This window comes from Taurulus bubalis (genome assembly GCF_910589615.1).
Source record: "Taurulus bubalis genome assembly, chromosome: 2".
NCBI lineage: Eukaryota > Metazoa > Chordata > Actinopteri > Perciformes > Cottidae > Taurulus > Taurulus bubalis.
In genome coordinates, this window is record NC_136590.1 from 16,445,181 (window position 1) to 16,463,561 (window position 18,381).

Here is an 18,381-nt window from a genome sequence, read left to right on the forward strand (position 1 = left end):
GAACCCGCATTAGGATGTAGGATATAGTCATAAGCTGGGAAATAGCATTGATTCAAGGATGTAGATTTGTAGTACAACACGATGAAGATGCACTCAACCAGTTAACAGGGTACATCAGTAAGTCCCTGAGGGTTCAGGGATTGAGGCCTCAGGGGTATCATTGGGCCTCAGAGTCGTGATGTCTTCTTCTTCTTTACAGCCAGCTTGTCACAACAAGCGTCAATCTGTCATTCACTGCCACCGCCACCTACTGAGGATCCATCTGGCATCAAGTGGCTGTTCGTCGGACGAGTGACACTACCTGATCGTTAACTACCTGGCCGTTAACTAACTGTTAGTTTACTACCGTATATGTTTTTATCACTTACTTGCCCCATAATTTTGAGTTACTTCCTGCAAATTAACTGAATTGTAAAACCCTTTTGACAAGAAAGTATATAATTCAACAAATGTGGTGACTTAAGTTTTTCAATATTATTGTAAAAGACAACTAAATGAATATTTACTTAAAATGGATAGTTCTTCTGAAGAAATGCCTGCAGAAATCTGTTTCAGGATTTTGTCTTTATTTTAATTAATTGGTAATCACACAACTGTTGTTTAAAGTATATTTTATTGTACAACTGTAGTACTTTTATTTATTTTTTACAGATAATTAAGTATAGGTGCAATAAAGTCTCTCTTCTTTACATAGTGCATTCAAGCAAGACAGTTCACTTCAACGACTAATCATCATTACCCTGTCATGCAATTAAAGGCACTCACTTCATTTTGGAAAGATGAGCAGTAATACAGGCAGATACGGAGGGGTTGCAACCAGTGCTTTATAAACCTGTAGCGCTTGCCTCCTGAAGTACTTTAGTCTGACACTAGATGGAGACAAAGACTGTGCAGGGGAAGTGTATAGTTTTACGTGCTGCATGCATATGCATATACGTTATGTTCTTTTGTTTTAATTAAACGCTCTATATATTCTATTAGAGACAGTATTTAGTCTGACATATGCAGACACAACGGGGCTGTGTTATTTCGTGTTACAAAAGAGTTTTAGTAAACTGGTTGTAAAGGTGATGTGAAGGAAGCGGGTCTTTGCTTCCCACGGAGAGGAGGGTTTTCCGGTGAAAGTTTCCTTTGTGATTCTGAAGTGCCGGTGGTATGCCAACGCCGTTTATCCCTACAGACACAACACACAAGCGGCGACCATGAAAAGTAAGCGTAACTACATAACGCTACATCAAATAGATAACGTCACGTCATTAGCTAACGTTAGCTGCATAGCTAACCGCTGGTTAGATATTGCATGCTAATGGTAGCTAGCTAACTTGGTGTGTCTGGCTGTCTGTATTCAACGAGGATGCAGAATATATTTTAAATGTAGCCAGCCCCAACAATAAGGACTCTATTCTGTAGGTGTAATCTTTCACGCTCGTTATGTCGTTTGTGTGCAATTTGAGATAGTAGCCTCACTTTAATCTGGGTTTAGACTGTTCAGATAAACTCCAACCCAGACAAGCTAACAATAGCTAGCTGTCTGTGTTTTGGACAGTGACAGCTGTAGGCTGCTGCCCCATGACATCTGTGGCAAGGCCTACTGCAACGTGGATTCGTCTATCCTCCATTATCAGTAACGTTACGCATTTTATTTTGTAACCTCATTTACTCCACGAGGGCCTTTTTGCACATGCCCTGGTTACTCTGATAACAACACTGCGACTCAAAATCATTATCATTAGAGTGAGGGACCACAATGGAGAAAATGATTTTTGCAGAGAAAGAGATCAGATATCAATTATTCTCTATAATGTTTTTTCTTATTTTTCTTCAACAGAACCATTCAAAGCTCCTTCCTGCTGAAATGGGAAAACATCTCTTCAAGATTCAGTAATACAGGTAAGCAACAAGCCAAGTTCCCATGCAGCCTACTTTAAGACAGGCGTGGTCGGGTTACAATGCATCCTTTGCCTCTGCTGTTGCTAACTGAAATGGTATGGTAATTATTGGTATGAGTTTTCTGTGGCTGTCAGGACATGTGCCCCTGTGTTTACCTATGAAATTGTAGCACATATCTGAAAAGCTAGTGGGGGCAGGTTGAGAGGAATGCTGGAGTGTACCGCAAGGCATTGCACCGAAACAGTACACGGTGCATGTTTGAACAGCAGCTCCTTTTTGGGAAAGTAAGGATGAGACAACTCATTTTGCAGTGAGCTTCTCTGGAAAACCATCTATCTGAAGTGGTAATGGTTGATTTCATTGTGTAACACCTGATATCCAGGTCACCGTACAGTCCTGAGTCCTGTTAGTAGATAGATTATTGAGGCATCACGTTATACACTGCAGAGATATAAAGCCACAGATACATTCTGATGTATGTACAAAATACAACATCTAATCCAAATAAAATCAAAGCAAGTTGAACTCTGTTATTGCTCAAACCATCAGTTTGAACATGCACCTTAATCAACAGGCCTCTTAGCTTTGTATTGTTCTTATTTGATCTTGAAGTGGCTTTCAAAGTAGATTGCCTGCTTTTCAAATTTACTTAATTGTTTTTACTGTGGATTTTATATTGTCAACATGTCTGGAGCAATGGATCCAGCACCTTTTCCTATGTGGTATAATAAAATCGATCAGAATTTCTGAAGACAGGAAATTTGCATCTCAAAAGGAAAGTGTTGCATTGAGACAGAGATCACATGTGACTTGAGCCCCTGAAAACAATTTCTTGCTGTCAAGACACGGTAGCTTGCACGGTTAATATGCACACAGAATGTCACACTGGAGTTGCAATTATAATGCATTATCTAGTGTTAGACAAGGTACTGGCTTGCCTAATTTCTCTGCAGAAATGATTTGCTGTTTCATTCTTGATCATGTTATTTCCTTTTCTTTCCAAACCAGTTTTCTGGTTTGTTTTTCTCAGTCTGAGTGGAAAGGCTTGTGATACCCTCAGCTGGACTAGTTTTGGTTTATTAACATCTGTGACATGTGATTTTTAATGTGGTAATAATTAATCAGGCTGAAATGTGCAGGCATAATTAATTTCTGCATGCTTTGAGGATTTGCTCATAGTCATGGCAGTTCAAAGCCTTTGACTCGAGGAATATCAGGTGATGAAAAATTTCTATGACGTGTTGTCCAATAGAACTTTTTTTTAAATCACCATTTTATCTTTATGATTTATAAAGATCTGCTTCATTCCGTACAAAATCACTCTCAAATCCATATGAAAAATTGACACCTTTCATTAGTTGGAGAAGAACAATTGTGGGACTTAAACAAGGGGCAGTACGGCTGGGTATTGAACCTCAATACTTGTTTTGTCCACCGTGTAACATTGAGTTGGTACAATATCAGATATCTGGTACTGTTTGTTCTAATCTTTTCAAATGTAAGTTGCATATTATTTAGAGTAAAGCTATTATATGGCTATATTAACATTTGAAACGTTTGACTGGCTTTTTTGTTGAATAAAATCAATTAGCTTTTTAATAAAAACTTCACCCGTATCAAAACGTTCAATGATACCCTACAGGCCCTAAGTGTGACATAAAACTTGTAGACAACCTGAGGCCAGCAGCCTCAAAGTGTGCATTTAGCACACTTTGAGGTTATATGGTTAGTGTGCCGCTGTTCAGACATGTGTGCGCTGGTTGATTGTGAGAGAGAAGAAGAGTGACATCTCAGACGACGCTGCCTCCTTGTTTTCAGGCCAGCTGTGCAGTAATTGCAGGATCCCATGAATTGAAAAAAACATATTTGCAGAGAGAGCTCAACACACACAACCCAACTGCATGTCTGCCTTTGTAAATAACAATGAGCAATGTGCCGCCCAAGTTACTGGGCTTGTTCTGTACATGGGAGCGTTTAAAAACGGGGAGATAACCAGTAACATCAGGCTTTGACTTTACTCCAGTAAATCAGACAAATCTGTTTCATAAAGTAGGTGTAAATAAATGTTACCTTTTTCCTCCTGACATCCAAACTTTGTTTTTACATCGCTGTGTCTTGACTTGAGTTAGTCTGTACAGTAAGCCCCATTGTAACTTTAAACTCAACCTTAGTTGTCCCTAATGAGGACATTTGTTGTTGCGTAGATGCAACACGGAACACACGGAGACAAACATGCACATCTTTTATAGCTTCCCTTTATTGAAAATCCTTCAGCTCTGAGAGTAAGTTGTTACACGGGTTAAATGTATGGAAATCACAGGTTGTTAAGAAGTAAATGAAGAAAAACAATCCTTAAACAGAGTTCTGCCTTTCTAAAGCAGCGGCCACAGCAACAGTTGTAAAAGCAAAAAAATGCAAATTCTTCCCCGATGGCTCACTTAATCCTTAAACTCTGTTTAATAAGGCAGCTGACCTTTTTCCTCCGGACTATTCTAAGCCCAGACAGGTTCGTGTTTGGCCTTAGTTTCCCCTCATGCCTAACCAGTTTGTATCACAAAGTACCAGCCCGTATGAAACGCAATATTCTTCCCTGGCAGTCAATCATAACTGTTGTACTGTTAACACATTCTGGGTAAAACGGCATTGCAACACATGTCAAAAGTTTGACACATTTGGTGTAATTTTCATGTTATTTAAGTAGAAGGGCTGGACGTTTAATTAAAAATGAAAGACATGTCATTGCTCAGCAGTTTCCTTTTTAACATTTATAACGAGCCTTTCTCACAGAAGATATTTTGACATCTGTCATGATGTATAGAAGGAGCCAATGTTAATGTTGCTAGTGACACCTGTGCTTTCTAGCTATGACGAAGAAAAATTGTCTGCTGTGATCGGGCATATTCTGAGAAAGATATTATGTAAAACCAATATTTTTTGTTATTTAAATCTGTGTTTGACACACACACATAGCTTGATCGGTGGCTTTTTAGTAACAGTTGAGAACTGCTTTATTGTCTTGAACGTCAATTTATGTATGTTTTTTTTGCAGATGCGTCAGATAGTAATATCGGAAGATATGATTATTAATATTGGGATAATAATGTTATTATGTCTCTTGTAGCCCAAGTAGCCTGAGCAAAACTAAATGTAAATAAGTTTGCTGAAAGCATGTATTGTGTTGGAAGGGGTCCTGTTTTAAAGTTATTTAATTGTATGTTGGATCTTTTAACATGTAGATTAATGTAGGCCACAGAGGAAAATTCACAAAAAAACTAACTTAGATTCTGCTTTGACCTCAAACTACAGGCCTATTTCAAAACTGCCTTTTTTGTCAATGGAATTTTGACTGGAATTTTGACAAATTCCAGTCAGGGTTTTGCAAACAGCACTGGACTGAAACCGCTCTCCTGAGGGTTTCAAATGACTTATGAATGTCAATTCTGCGTTTCACACCGTAGACCATAACATCCTGATTGAGAGGCTACGTGATTGAGTGGGCATATCTGGCACAGCATTGGAGTGGTTTTCATCTTACCTCGCTACCAGAAGTTGTACTGTCTCGGTGTTAGAAGGTGTTGAGGACCCAAATGCACAGACACAGCAGTTCAAGTTCCAAGGGCGGACTTTATTGCGACAAAACACAACGAATAGACAAACTAATACCAACGGTAATGTCCAGCGAACACAGGAGATCCACCTCCCCGTCTCCAGAGTCGGGAGGGCAACTCAACCGCTCTTGTAGTCAATGCTCTTGAAGCACGCCGGACTGATTCCGCTTCAGAGTCAGGAGGGCAACTCAACCGCTCTTGTGATCCACTCTCACCTGAAAAAGCAAACCGAACTGGAACAACCCGACAAATGAGCCAGGTGCGCAGTGGTCCCTAAATCACCTGCCGGTGATCAAGGCAATGCACAACAGCTGGGATGAAGGAGAGGGGCGTGGCAGTGGGCGGAAACCGGGGTGGAGACTTACGAGCAGACAGGGAATCCAACACTCGGTGGGAGAATTTGATTCGGACATTTCTCCACTGTCCTCTGGGGTGCCACAGGGCTCGGTCCCGGGGCCTCTGTTATTTTCTTTTCTTTTTTTCTTTTTCTATGTATTACCTCTGGGACAGATCATTAAAACTTAGGCTCAAGTCAGGTGTATTAACACAAAAATAACTAATAATTTGATTTATCTACAAAAACAAGGGAAACTCTCAAAAAAACTGAAAAAAAAGATTTTTTGTGGATTAATTGTATTATTGAACAACTACAATATTTCTCTGTTTTAAATCATTGGTGAACCTTTTTGGATGATAAACCATATTTTAAGGTCTTTCTACAATAAACTAGAAACATAAAGACCAACAATTCAGACATCAGCTCACTGTTTATCTGCCTGGGCTCTCCTCTGCAGATTCCCTCGCAGTTGGGCAATATGTGTAGTAATGTCAGTGCTCCAATCAATTGCGACTGTGGCTCAATGCTTAGCATTCCTCTCTTACAATCAGAGGATCAGTGGTACGATACCTGGTTGAGCTATCTTTCTCGGCAATTTTAACAATCATCCCGCGGGTCGGACTGGACCCCCTGGCGGGCCGGATCCGTGCAGACGCCCGTGACCGACTGAAAAAGGGTCCGCAACTCATTGAAAACGGGTACGCGAACGAATGAGCATGCTGTAGAGCATAGGATCCACTTTAATATCCTCACCCTCACATACAGAGCACTACACGGTCAGTCTCCTTCATATGTGGCTGAACTACTACGCCCTTATTCTACAGCCCGCAACCTCAGGTCCAACCAGTTAAACCCTCTGTCCGTCCCAAACACTCGCCTTAAGACCCGTGGTGACCGAGCTTTTGAGGCAGTAGCTCCTAAACTTTGGAACGCTCTGCTGATTCTGTCATGTCTTTTAAAAAACAACTCAAGACTTACCTGTTTACGCTGGCGTTTGTTTTAAATACCTGATATGACCTGCTCTTTATCTGTTTTTATTTATTTATTTTCACTATTTGTTTTATTGTTTTTTTTACTCCTCCATCTTTTAATGTGTTTTTTTACTGTGTACTGTACAGCACTTTGTGACCTCTTTTGTCTGTGAAATGTGCTTTATAAATAACGTTATTATTATTATTATTAAACTCAACCTCAGTTGTCCCCAATAGAACATTTGTTGTTGCGTAGATGCAACACAGACACAAACATGCACATATTTTATAGCTTCCTTTTAATTAAAAAACCTCCAGCTCTGAGAGTAAGTTGTTACACGGTTTAAATGTATGGAAATCACAGGTTGTTAAGAAGTAAATGAAGAAAAACAATCCTTAAACAGAGTTTTGCCTTTCTAAAGCAGCGGCCACAGCAACAGTTGTAAAAGCTCAAACATGCAAATTCTTCCCTGGTGGCTGATTTAATTCCCTAGTCTACAACCCTGCAGAGAGACAGACGCAGATGGGGAGGAAAAGAGTGGTGCTCAGTTTCCTGAGACTAGTTTATAGACTTGTTGCAGCCTGTAACTTGCCCCAATCATCTTTATTATTTTATTTCATGGCTTTCCGAATACATAACACTGTTTTCTAATGAAGTGATAAAACATGTCCTTTATTGGAAAATGGAGCACAGTAGGGGCTACAAGAACTTCAGAAATTAGACCCAAGGGCATATTTCCTAAACGTTATCTCATTTTACGCTGAAAAGTCCTGTATTCCTCCACAAACTGACTCCGAGAAAAAAGTTAAATATATGGCTTAATTTTCTAGATCTATCCATGTTTTTAATGCCTGTGAACTGGCAAATACAAATTAAAATGAAAGACGCAATGAAAATACCACAGGACGTCTGTAAAATGTTATTGAATGTGACGCTGTGATGACTGATGTTTGCTATTTTGCATCAAAGACAAACATTAGGAAGCAAGCTTATGTGCCCCATAGCTAGATCATAAACCTGTCAGATAATTAATGCCAACTTGGAATCAGTACTTACGTTTTCTAAGTCTCAAGTCCCCAACGCACCCAAACTAGATATTGGATAAATAAACTAAACTATATTTTTGTATTTTATTGTATATTTTTGACAGAACCAATTAAGTATTACTGTTTGCACCTTTTTAAATGAATCATTCTAGTCCATACTTGGCAGTTGTCTTAATATCACACTTTTTGATTGGTCCTTAAACTTTCATTAATCTTCTATTTTTGCTACAGGTCTCTGTCACCCTGGCAGCGCTACACCCACAGAAAGGGGAGCAGCTAAGTCCTGGTAGCATGGAAGTCGCCGTCAACCCTCCGAGCGATGCCGTGACCACTGAGCTTCAGGAGCTGTCCCTTCAGCCTGGATCCATCCCGTGGCCTCTGCAGGAGAGAAAGAATGGTGAGCCTGTGGTGCACGCACACTGTTTGCTAATTGCATCATCGGCACATTTTTGGTTTTAGATGGATTGGTCAGAGAAGCCGTCAGTCTTCTTGCTATGTTTCTTGGCGCAGAATAGCTCAACCACATCTGTCAAGCAATGTAATGACCAAATGAATAGTGCAATCACACTTTGCAAGAAAAGAGCACCTTATAAGTGCTATATAGTGTTTTGGCATTCAAAAAATGCATAAACAAAATAAAAATAGTTGTCCCTCCCTTTGTCCATTACCTTACTATTATATACTATTTCTCTAATATATAATGAAAAGATGAATTCATGTTGTATTTATACATTTCATACCTGCAAACTTGTCACCTTTCGGCGAAATTCGCCGTTTTGAAATGAAAATATGTCATCCACGTGAATCGTGTAGATTCGAAAAGTTTTTGTTTTTTGGGGGGTGGGGGGTCGTGATCAGCTTAGCAATAGAAGATCTTTGACGTGTCGAGTCTTGGCCAATCAGCGTTAAGATGTCTACAGCGGCTTCATTTCCCTCCCACCAGTTGTTTAATGGTAAGCTAGTCACCTTGCTAACACGTTAGCTAACGTTGTTGGAGAGACAGCGAGTGAGATTACTGGCAGCGGCGAGTCCGTGGCAGCGTGTGGTGTCAGACAGGTGCAGGAGAGCGGCGAGTCAGCGGCACTGGCGGTTCCACCTCCCGCCACCTGACTACTACTAATTATAATCTATATAGTTATGCGGTTATAATCGCTGTCACACTCCAGAGAGAGATGTTCAGGTTTACACGGTGGAAACATTACTCCAGTCTTCTAGACTAACAGTGACGTCTCCTCAAAGGGGTATAACAGTATGACATAATATGGTCAAATAAAATAAAAAGGCTGGTACATTATACATATTATTGCATATAAGTGTAATATTATGAAGTGAAATGTAGTAGTAGCAAAACAATATTCAGTATAATATGTGTGTGTATGTATGTATGTATGTATGTATGTATGTATGTATGTATGTGTATATATATATATATATATATATATATATATATATATATATATATATATATATATATATATATACACACACACACACACACACACACACACACACACACACTACTGTTCAAAAGTTTGGGGTCACTTAGAAATGTCCTTATTTTTCAAAGAAAAGCACTGTTTTTTTTCAATGAAGATAACATTGAATTAATCAGAAATACACTATACATTGTTAATGTGGTAAATGACTATTCTAGGTGGAAACGTCTGATTTTTAATGAAATATCTACATAGGTATATAGAGGCCCATTTCCAGCAACTATCACTCCAGTGTTCTAATGGTACATTGTGTTTGCTCATCGCATAGAAGACTAATGGATGATTAGAAAACCCTTGAAAATCCTTGTGCAATTATGTTAGCAGAGCTGAAAACAGTTATGCTGGTGAGAAGCTATAAAACTGGCCTTCCTTTGAGCTAGTTGAGTATCCCCCCCCCCCGTTGTGGCTTATAGACAACATATATTCCTTCAAACTAAAATCGTGAGCACAGAGAACACGTTACACAAATCTCGGCTAACTAAAAAGATGGGGGGATTTTTTTTATTTATCCGAGAGGCAGAAGGACCAATGTCAGATGTGTCTTGACGTCTTATTCATTTGTCAGTAGAGGGCCTACATTGTGTGCGTGTGTGTGCGGGTGTGCATTTCTACATACACTGGCGTCTCCAGAAGGAAGGAAGGGAGTGAAGAAGCTGCGGTACCTAATTGGCTAATTGGCTCTGCTCTGACCTCTTGTTAAAGTAGCTTAGAATGTGCTGCATGTTTGCTGTGTGGATTTAAGACTGTAGCCCTTTTTTGTGCCTGGGGTTAGTTTAATAATAATAATGCATTTCATTTTTATCGCACTCTTCCTTCAAAGAATCTCAGAGTGCCACACATATAGTAAAAACAAATAAAACCGATTAAAACATAGTTAAAGCAACCCATGAAAATAAAAATAAATAAGAATGTAATAGCTGACAATAAATTAACTCAAGGTAAAAAATGCCTTCCTGAATAAAAAGGTTTTTAGGCCAGTTTTAAGAGTTCAGTGTCTGAGTTGCCCTCAGGTGGTCAGGGAGACCGTTCCACAAGCGTGGCGCCGCCGAGCAAAAGGCCCGGTCGCCCATGGTGCGGAGCTTGGTGTTGGGGACCCGAAAGAGCGAGCGGCCTGTGGATCTGAGGGTGCGGGTGGAGGTTAGGGGAGTGATAAGTTCTTGTAGGTAGAGGGGTGCATGTTCGTTGATGCATTTATATGTGAGTACTAGGACCTTGTAGTTAATCCGGAATGAAACAGGGAGCCAGTGCAGTGATTGGAGAATGGGTGATATGTGGTCATATTTACGGACTCCCCTCAGGACCCTGGCAGCGCTGTTTTGGATATATTGTAGTTTGGTGATGTTCTTGTCAGTGATCCCAGTGTAGAGTGAGTTGCAGTAGTCCAGTCTTGAGGAGATAAAGGCGTGGACAAGCTTCTCTGCGTCTGACAGGGTTAAAGTGGGGCGGAGTTTGGAGATGTTTTTTAGATGATAAAAGGAGGTTTTGTACAGGAATTTTATATGGTCGGTAAAGGTCAGGTGGGGGTCAAACCGAACTCCCAGATTGGTGACTGTGGAGGAGTTTAAGAGCTGAGAGTCTTTTGCTTCGTGCTGCAACTCCCTTTCGTTTAAATTGTGGTGTAAAAGCTGCAATTATGTATTTGGTTTGTTTTTAGTTTCACACAACCAATAACAAGTGAACAAGAGTGGATACATTAATCTAGTCTTTGTAAAATGAGATTAATAGCCTTTGTCTGTTATCACGGAGTAATTGCTGAATATGCATGGGACCATAGAGCTGAACCGATTAATTGGTTTAGTGAATCAGCTGTAACTATTTAGCTATACCACATTAATTGTTTAAGTCTTTTTTTAAATTGGAAATGACAAACGTTTGCTGACTCTAGCTTCTCCATTGTGTGGATTTTGTTTTTTGTCTTTGTGAATATTTTGAATTGCTTTGTTGTTGAAAGGTGCAATACAGATGAACTTGCCTTGTAAATTCAATATCTTTGGGTTTTGGACAGTTGGAGAAAACATTTGAAGAGCTCACTTTGAGCTCTGGGAAATGACGGTGGGGATGTTTCACCATTCAAACAATTGGGCAGTTGCAGGTAGTCCATGGTTTCGTGTTATGTTTAGAACCAGCAATTGCTGGCTTGCGGATGTAAATATCTGTCTTTTTTTTTATACCCATAAAACCTGTTTCAAAGTTGTTTCCTGTTGTCGTTTCTGAAAAACATACCACAACTCGCTTGGTATAAATCAAAAAAGCACTTTCAGTCGACTTGGTGCAGCTATGTAGTAGCATGTGAGCTCAAATAGCATCTTTCTCACCAGACCAAGTTAAAAATACTAATTTTTAAGCCAAAACTAAGGCATATCTTTGCATGCATACACAAGTAGTTGGTTACACATTGGCATGAACTACGTCAATAAAACAGAGCTTCCAAATGTTACTCACACACATATACCCACCTTGCTTTATCAGAATAGGCAGCCACATTGTCCATTGCCTAGCTGGGCGTTGGCCACACGGTTTTGTGGAGTCCCAGTATGTTGACATGCTGTTGGAGGGGAACATTGGACCAGGTTGGACCAATAAATGATTTACCATTTTACCACACAAAGGACTCTCCCACCCAGCCTAAGGCTACCACGCCCGAAGTGAAACAACCCCTGCTCTTGTTGGACTATACGCATTTCATCATGCTAGCGAAAAGCCGACATGTTGCTGCAGGCACTCCTGCAGCTAATTTTACACAAAGATGCTTTCAGAGCGCTGGCGAGATGCGTTGCATGTGACTGCATGTCCATTTTCACAGGCATACATTTGTGCCATGGAAAGAATATGAAATGCTCACATGGTAAAGCTTATCAAAGCCGTATCTCTGACACCAGGTTAGGCAGTGTGTTTACTGCACAAGGTTCCTTTCTCCGTCACATGGGTGCTGGGAGATTTATTGATGAACACTTGTGTATGCATGTGTGTAGTTGTATATTTAGAGAGGTTAAATGTTTTGGAGAGAGAGAGAGCTGACGTAGCAGAGAATGGCTTGAAAAGCATTTACGTCACCCGTCATGTGTTCCCATCACAAACTTGCCTCTAAATTGTAATGGAACAAACACAAGGCTATGTTAATGTGACTGAGATCACTCGAAACTTTGAGGTGGAGAAGCGAGAGTGGGAGTGTGGGCCACAGCTGAAGGAGGAAAGGGAAGAAGAGGGGAGGGGGAGGTCATGTCTGAAATGGCAGTATTGCATAACTCCTCAGAGAGGGAACAGAAGGAAAGTGAGGGGAAACACAAAGCAAGAAAGGAGGGAAGCTTGGCACCAGCTTGTTTCTTTGTGTACTTTTTCTATTTCTACTTTATAACTGGCTGAGACAGTGCAGAATAGTTACCAAAAGTTGTTTTTAAGTACATGGGAGCAGGAGCGAAACAAAGGTGTTGCAACGTAGAGATCGTAAACCTTTGGGTGGACTTTTTCGTTATCCCAGGAGCGCAAAGGGGCAGATATGCAGACCGACACACGCCCTCTCTGTCGGGGCGTGCACACACTTGTAGGCAGACAATCCACAGAAAGGGAATGTGTGGTGCACAGCTACCTGTGGAGTACCAGCTGCCGGTGAGAGGAGAGCGTGTTTATTTTGGCTTTTCTCTTGCTGGACTTGTCTTCAGCCTTCTGCTGTTGCTGCTGCTGCCACCACTGTTGTTTTTTTCTTCTTTTTGCTCCACACTAGTCATTGTGCTTGTTTTGGGAATATGAGCCTTTAATCTTGCCGGGAGGGTGAAGCCTCCCCTCAGCATGGTGCAGAGGGAAATGACTATCCCGTCAGGTAAAGTTCATTTGAGTACACGCTGTATTCTTCCTTTGTGTGTATGTGTGTGTGAAAAGTGATAACAGTGAAAGTTACTTGTAAATTTGCCTTAAGCTGAGCTTTGCTTACTACAGAAGTATGTGTGAGCACATGCATGTGGCAGTAAATGTTGGGTGAATTGTGACACTGCAGCCTTAAGACTTGGCATACTGTTCTTGTTTGTATGCTCTGCATCGATGTTACTAACTTTTAAACACTCTTTTCTGCAGACAGATAGCATTACTATCAACCGAACGTAAAAGCATATTGGAAATCACACCTTGATCACAGTTCACCATTAAAAATGTGCATAATGAGGTGTAGATTTTAACAACAATGTGAAATTTCTATTTAAAGAAAAAATGAACTGCAAATGTCATCAATGTTGTATAGCCTTACAGTGTAAAAGCAGTCCATTTATATGTCTGAGCTAGTGGGGACCAGGCGGGGCAGTGACATCAGATTTGCGGGGAACACTCTTGAGCCGAAGATGGTGGATAAGGGGGTCAAGAGGTATGTGGTTGATTAATTTGGCTTTTCTCAGAAAGGGATACTCCCCGCAGACTGACTGCAGACCAGGGGCCAGGATCCAGACAGGGCTGGAGAGTTGGGGTTTAGCTGAGGGAGAAGGAAGAGAGCCCCTGTTAGTCACAGACTCTGCCGCAGATTGAAGTGGAAATTACCTACTCATTTCAGTCAGAACAGATTGTCCCAGATCCTGTCACGGACTACGGATACTACTACTACAGAGACTAGAGAGTGGATTGTAAATGCAACAAGACAGTTTTTCTGGTGTGTGCCAGGCAGCCCTGTCCTCAGGAAGCCTGAGCAGTGATTTTTAATCATGTGCCACTGCGGCTTGAGAGTCTGCAGGTTTCTGTTCCAACTAACCATTACGTCAGCTGATTCACTGATTATTGCACCTACTATACAAACTATGGAAGGGACTAATCAAATAAATTGTTTGCTTTAGTGCAGTGTTTTTCAACCTTTTTTGAGCCGCGGCACATTTTCTACAATAAAAAAATCCCGCGGCACACCAACAACCCAAAAAGTTACAGAATGTAGCACAGTATTCAGTGTTTCCCCTAGGTTTACAGCTTTAGGGGGGGGAGCGACTGACGGACATACTACATCGTGGCACCTCACAGTACTACAAAGTAATACTTCACAGTACTAGTGACTCCATCTGTGCTTTTATAAATAATAGAACATTGAAATCACTTTCAATTAAACCAGATTGCTCCATCAGACAAAAACAAATGTTATCACTTTGTTAGAAAAATGAAAATAAAGTTATATCCGTGCAAAAAATAACTTATATTTAGTTACAACTAAATAGCTTATTGTGGAAAACAACAAGCTATTTTTTTGCAAAACAGAATGAGTGCAGATGTGTGAGCATTTGATACAGCCGTTCTCAATTCATGCTCCATGTTGAGCGACGCAACAGCAGAAAAGACAACCTCACGGAGATCTCATAAAGATCGGCTTTTGGCGAAATGACAAGAATCGGCGAGTCGTACATGCGCATGTGACCTATTAACGGCGTACGGTAAAATCAGCATTTCCTCTCGCGCCCCACCTGTAATACGCCCCAGTTTGATAAATACTGACTTAACCCTTGTGTTGTCTTGGGGTCAAAATGACCCATCAACACACATACATATACACTCGTACACGGGTCATTTTGACCCCCAAGACAACACAAGGGTTAAAGGAAACATAGTGTTCATTTATTTTAATGAGGACCACAAAGTGAGCAGGCTTTGTCACTTGAGTGTGTTTTTCGGGCTTTTGGAAGAATATTTCCAGAGCCTCAGAAACGTCATTGATGGAGCGCCAGGCTGCAGCCTGTTGGATGTTTGTCTTGACCTACAAATACCTTAACTGTTAGGCTTTAAACATGAGAGCTCATAGCTTAAAATAGTGATAGCTTAAAGCAGCAAATCCCATTGTGAAAAGCACGCAACATATTTTTCGCCGCTCTCTCTGTCCACTGTGTGCTCTCCTGTGTGCATGGCATCAGGGCGGAAAGAGTTGTAGACGCGACCCAGAAATTACAAGCTGTCGTGTACGATCAATAACATTCGGCCGTTTAGTTTGTTTAATAGCAGAACAAGGTTCCTGTTCTATAGGAAACTACTAGGCCAGCCACTATATTGCAGGCTCAGACGCTCAACAATGGAAAATTATTTGCGGCAGCTAAATAATATTTTTTTGGACCAATTAAGTAAAATTGGAAATTTTCTCACGGCACACCTGACGATCTGTCACGGCACACTGGTGTGCCGCGGCACAGTGGTTAACAATCACTGCTTTAGTGTGTGGCTTGAATTGAAAAACCTGCAGACTCGTGTAATGCAGACACACAGGCAAGTTTAAAATCAACTGGTCCAGACTCTGAATACGAGATCCTGCCTGTGATGTTTAGTGTGGCTAAATGCAGATAAATCATTCAGACTTGTAAACATAAAAAGATAAAGATCACGTCTTTCTTCGTCCCCACCCCTTGCATAATGACAGTGGATGGGTCGTAGCTTTCCCTGCCCTGTTGTGTCACTGGTGCTTGGTTCTGCTCGACACACGGCACAAATGATCAGTTTGCCATCATAAATAGAAACCACGAAAGAAATCTGGGTTTTCAGAGATATTTTTTTGCTGTGCAGTACTTAGGATACAATAGCAAGATGTATAAGCTGGCCAAGGCTAGCCTAGCCCAGCAGTGATTCAGGGAGGCTGATGGTACAGTTATGTAACAGACTGGGAGGCTGCCAGCAGCAGATGCCCACCAGCACTCTGTCAAGCTGAGAGTCGGAGAAGGAAGAATGAAATAGAGATAATGATAGGTGGCAAGGAAGAGGAGGAAAGAGAACCAGGAAAAAGAGTGGAGAGAATGGAAAAATGCCACCATAAAAAAGTACTGTACGACATAGGGAGGGAGGGAAGGTGTGTTCAAGTCTAATCCAAACACAGCAGCTGCTGCATACATAATCCAGCTGCATGTCTAATCTCAGATAATCCAAAACATAAAAACTGTTGTAATGGCAGCGGCATGTTTTGGACCCATGGTAATTTTAGTTTGAGTACATACAGTACATGTCATTGAAGGAATCGGTATGTGTATTTTAAGATAAGAGAATGCCTGCGTGTCCGACCATGTTAAATTGCATCTCCGTGACATTACGCAACAGGCTGAATCTAAACATGTCGTAGCTTCCGGTTAACGTAAGCAGCTTTCAGTCTAATAAACATCCATGCAGCATATTTATGCAACGGAGGCAAGTTTTGGGAGAGGCTTACATCTTAAATGTGTCCAGCACTGCACACACACTCAGCCACAGACTACGAATGACTCACCAGTGCACACAGACGCACACAAACACACACTTCACAGCTCATGTCACCGCTGAGACCTGGACATGCACTCAAAAGCTTTGGTATTTTCCCAGTGTGTCCTGACAGCACGGCATTTCAACAAGCACCAACAGACTCGCAATATTTGATTTGTGATCCAGTAAATTCCTGGTAGATAATGAGAAGAGAGCAAGTGTAACCAAACAGCCTTAGATCTGTAGCCCAAAGCTAAAGAATATCGCTTTATCAGCACCATAGGTCTGCTAGTAGCAACAGGAACATGGTGCCTGCACCACCCACAGGTAGTACAAGCCCACTCATGTAGCTAAGTGATCTTTAAAGACACACACAAGCACACCCACTTATCGTTTAACACATGCAGCATGGAGTGTGCAAACACATTTGCATCCACAGATATTGCACTACATACATTTCTACTTTTGTATAACACATGTATATTAATTTTTGTAAAATCATCCATGTTTTGGTGGGCGGTTTGGGCACAGCTGCAGCACAGACACAGATATGCACATAAATAATCAGTGTTTAGTGTAAATTCATGCAGCATCTTGTGCAGACAACATGATACAACATGATGACAATTTATACCAACATTATCCACTTCAAACCGTCTACTTATAAAATATGTGAATGAGAGTTTCACACAGTTAAAAGTTCCTTCTGTCACAGGTCCAAGCCTGGTGCTGCAGGAAACACTCAAGCACACAAACAGAAGACATGCATCCGCCAGTTGGTTTACTTTGTACCTCGTCTCTAACTTGACATAGTCTGGTGTTTCTGAACAATAAAACAGCCATTAGCCGGTGAGCAGTGGTGTATAGTAACGAAGTAGAAATACTTCGTTACTGTACTTAAGTAGTTTTTTGGGATATCTGTACTCTACTTTACTATTTATATTTCTGTTTACTTTTACTTCACTACATTTTGCAAAGAAAACTGGTACTTTTACTCCGATACATTTCCCCTGAAACCTTCGTTACTCGCTACAAAATCAAATCTATCTTTAGAAAAAAAAATGCACATCTGGGACTGTGGTGGAACACAGACTCCACCAAGCAGGTTTTGCGAATCACAATATTCTGCATTTTCCCTCTATATCCTCTAGCCCAGCGGTCACAAACCTTTATGCGTCACGGACCGGTTATGTGAAGATGATATATTCACGGACCGGGTCCGACCACGGAGAGACGGGAGACAACGACACCCGACGTGTGTTCGTTATGTCCAGTCTATTGACTCTACTCCTAACTAAACCTTTATGTCCAGTCTACTGACTCTACTCCTAACTAAACCTTTAGTCCAGTCTACTGACTCTACTCCTAACTAAACCGTTATGTCCAGTCTACTGCTTAACTTATAACCCGCTGCACAAAGACAGGATGTTGAAATGGACGCATGTTTTCGTGCTTCTTTGGCGATCTCAGGATACTCTGCCTTGGTTTTAATCCAGAACACCAACAGAGTTAAAACAGATTTAAATTTCATTTTTAGAGTAACGTAACATCTTGACATGTGTCACTAGGTTCCGTCTGAGGTTACCACAGACGGATGTATCCGGTCCCTTTTCACAATAAAACATCTTTCCGGCCTTGATTTTTTATTTATTTATTTAATTTAAATATTTCTTTCATTCTTTCTGTGCGGGTGGAATGAGCATACTTACAACCACACTGTTACAACTCCTTCATAGTGTCCTATTGCTTTTTGGAGAATTATGATGCAAAAGTATACTTAGGTACAATATATTATGTTGAACATAATATATGTGGATAGATCACAGCCAACCTAGTTATTTTCAACACAACCCCTTGTCCTT

The 18,381-nt window shown here is 40.9% G+C and overlaps 1 protein-coding gene across 4 annotated transcripts in view; it reads left to right on the forward strand.

The window, feature by feature from the left end:
* The first annotated feature begins 8,135 nt into the window (after positions 1–8,135).
* The window catches only part of mrtfab (myocardin related transcription factor Ab), a 44,309-nt gene continuing 34,063 nt past the window's right edge, over positions 8,136–18,381 (forward strand). For 3 of the 4 annotated variants that reach the window (XM_079237518.1, XM_079237520.1, XM_079237521.1), the window contains exon 1: positions 8,136–8,250. In XM_079237518.1, the coding sequence (XP_079093644.1) occupies positions 8,145–8,250 (106 nt within the window). In that variant the 5' untranslated portion in view covers positions 8,136–8,144. Of the gene's footprint in view, positions 8,251–13,133; positions 13,167–18,381 lie in introns of those variants that run through there. The other variant, XM_079237519.1, reaches the window with a different exon arrangement.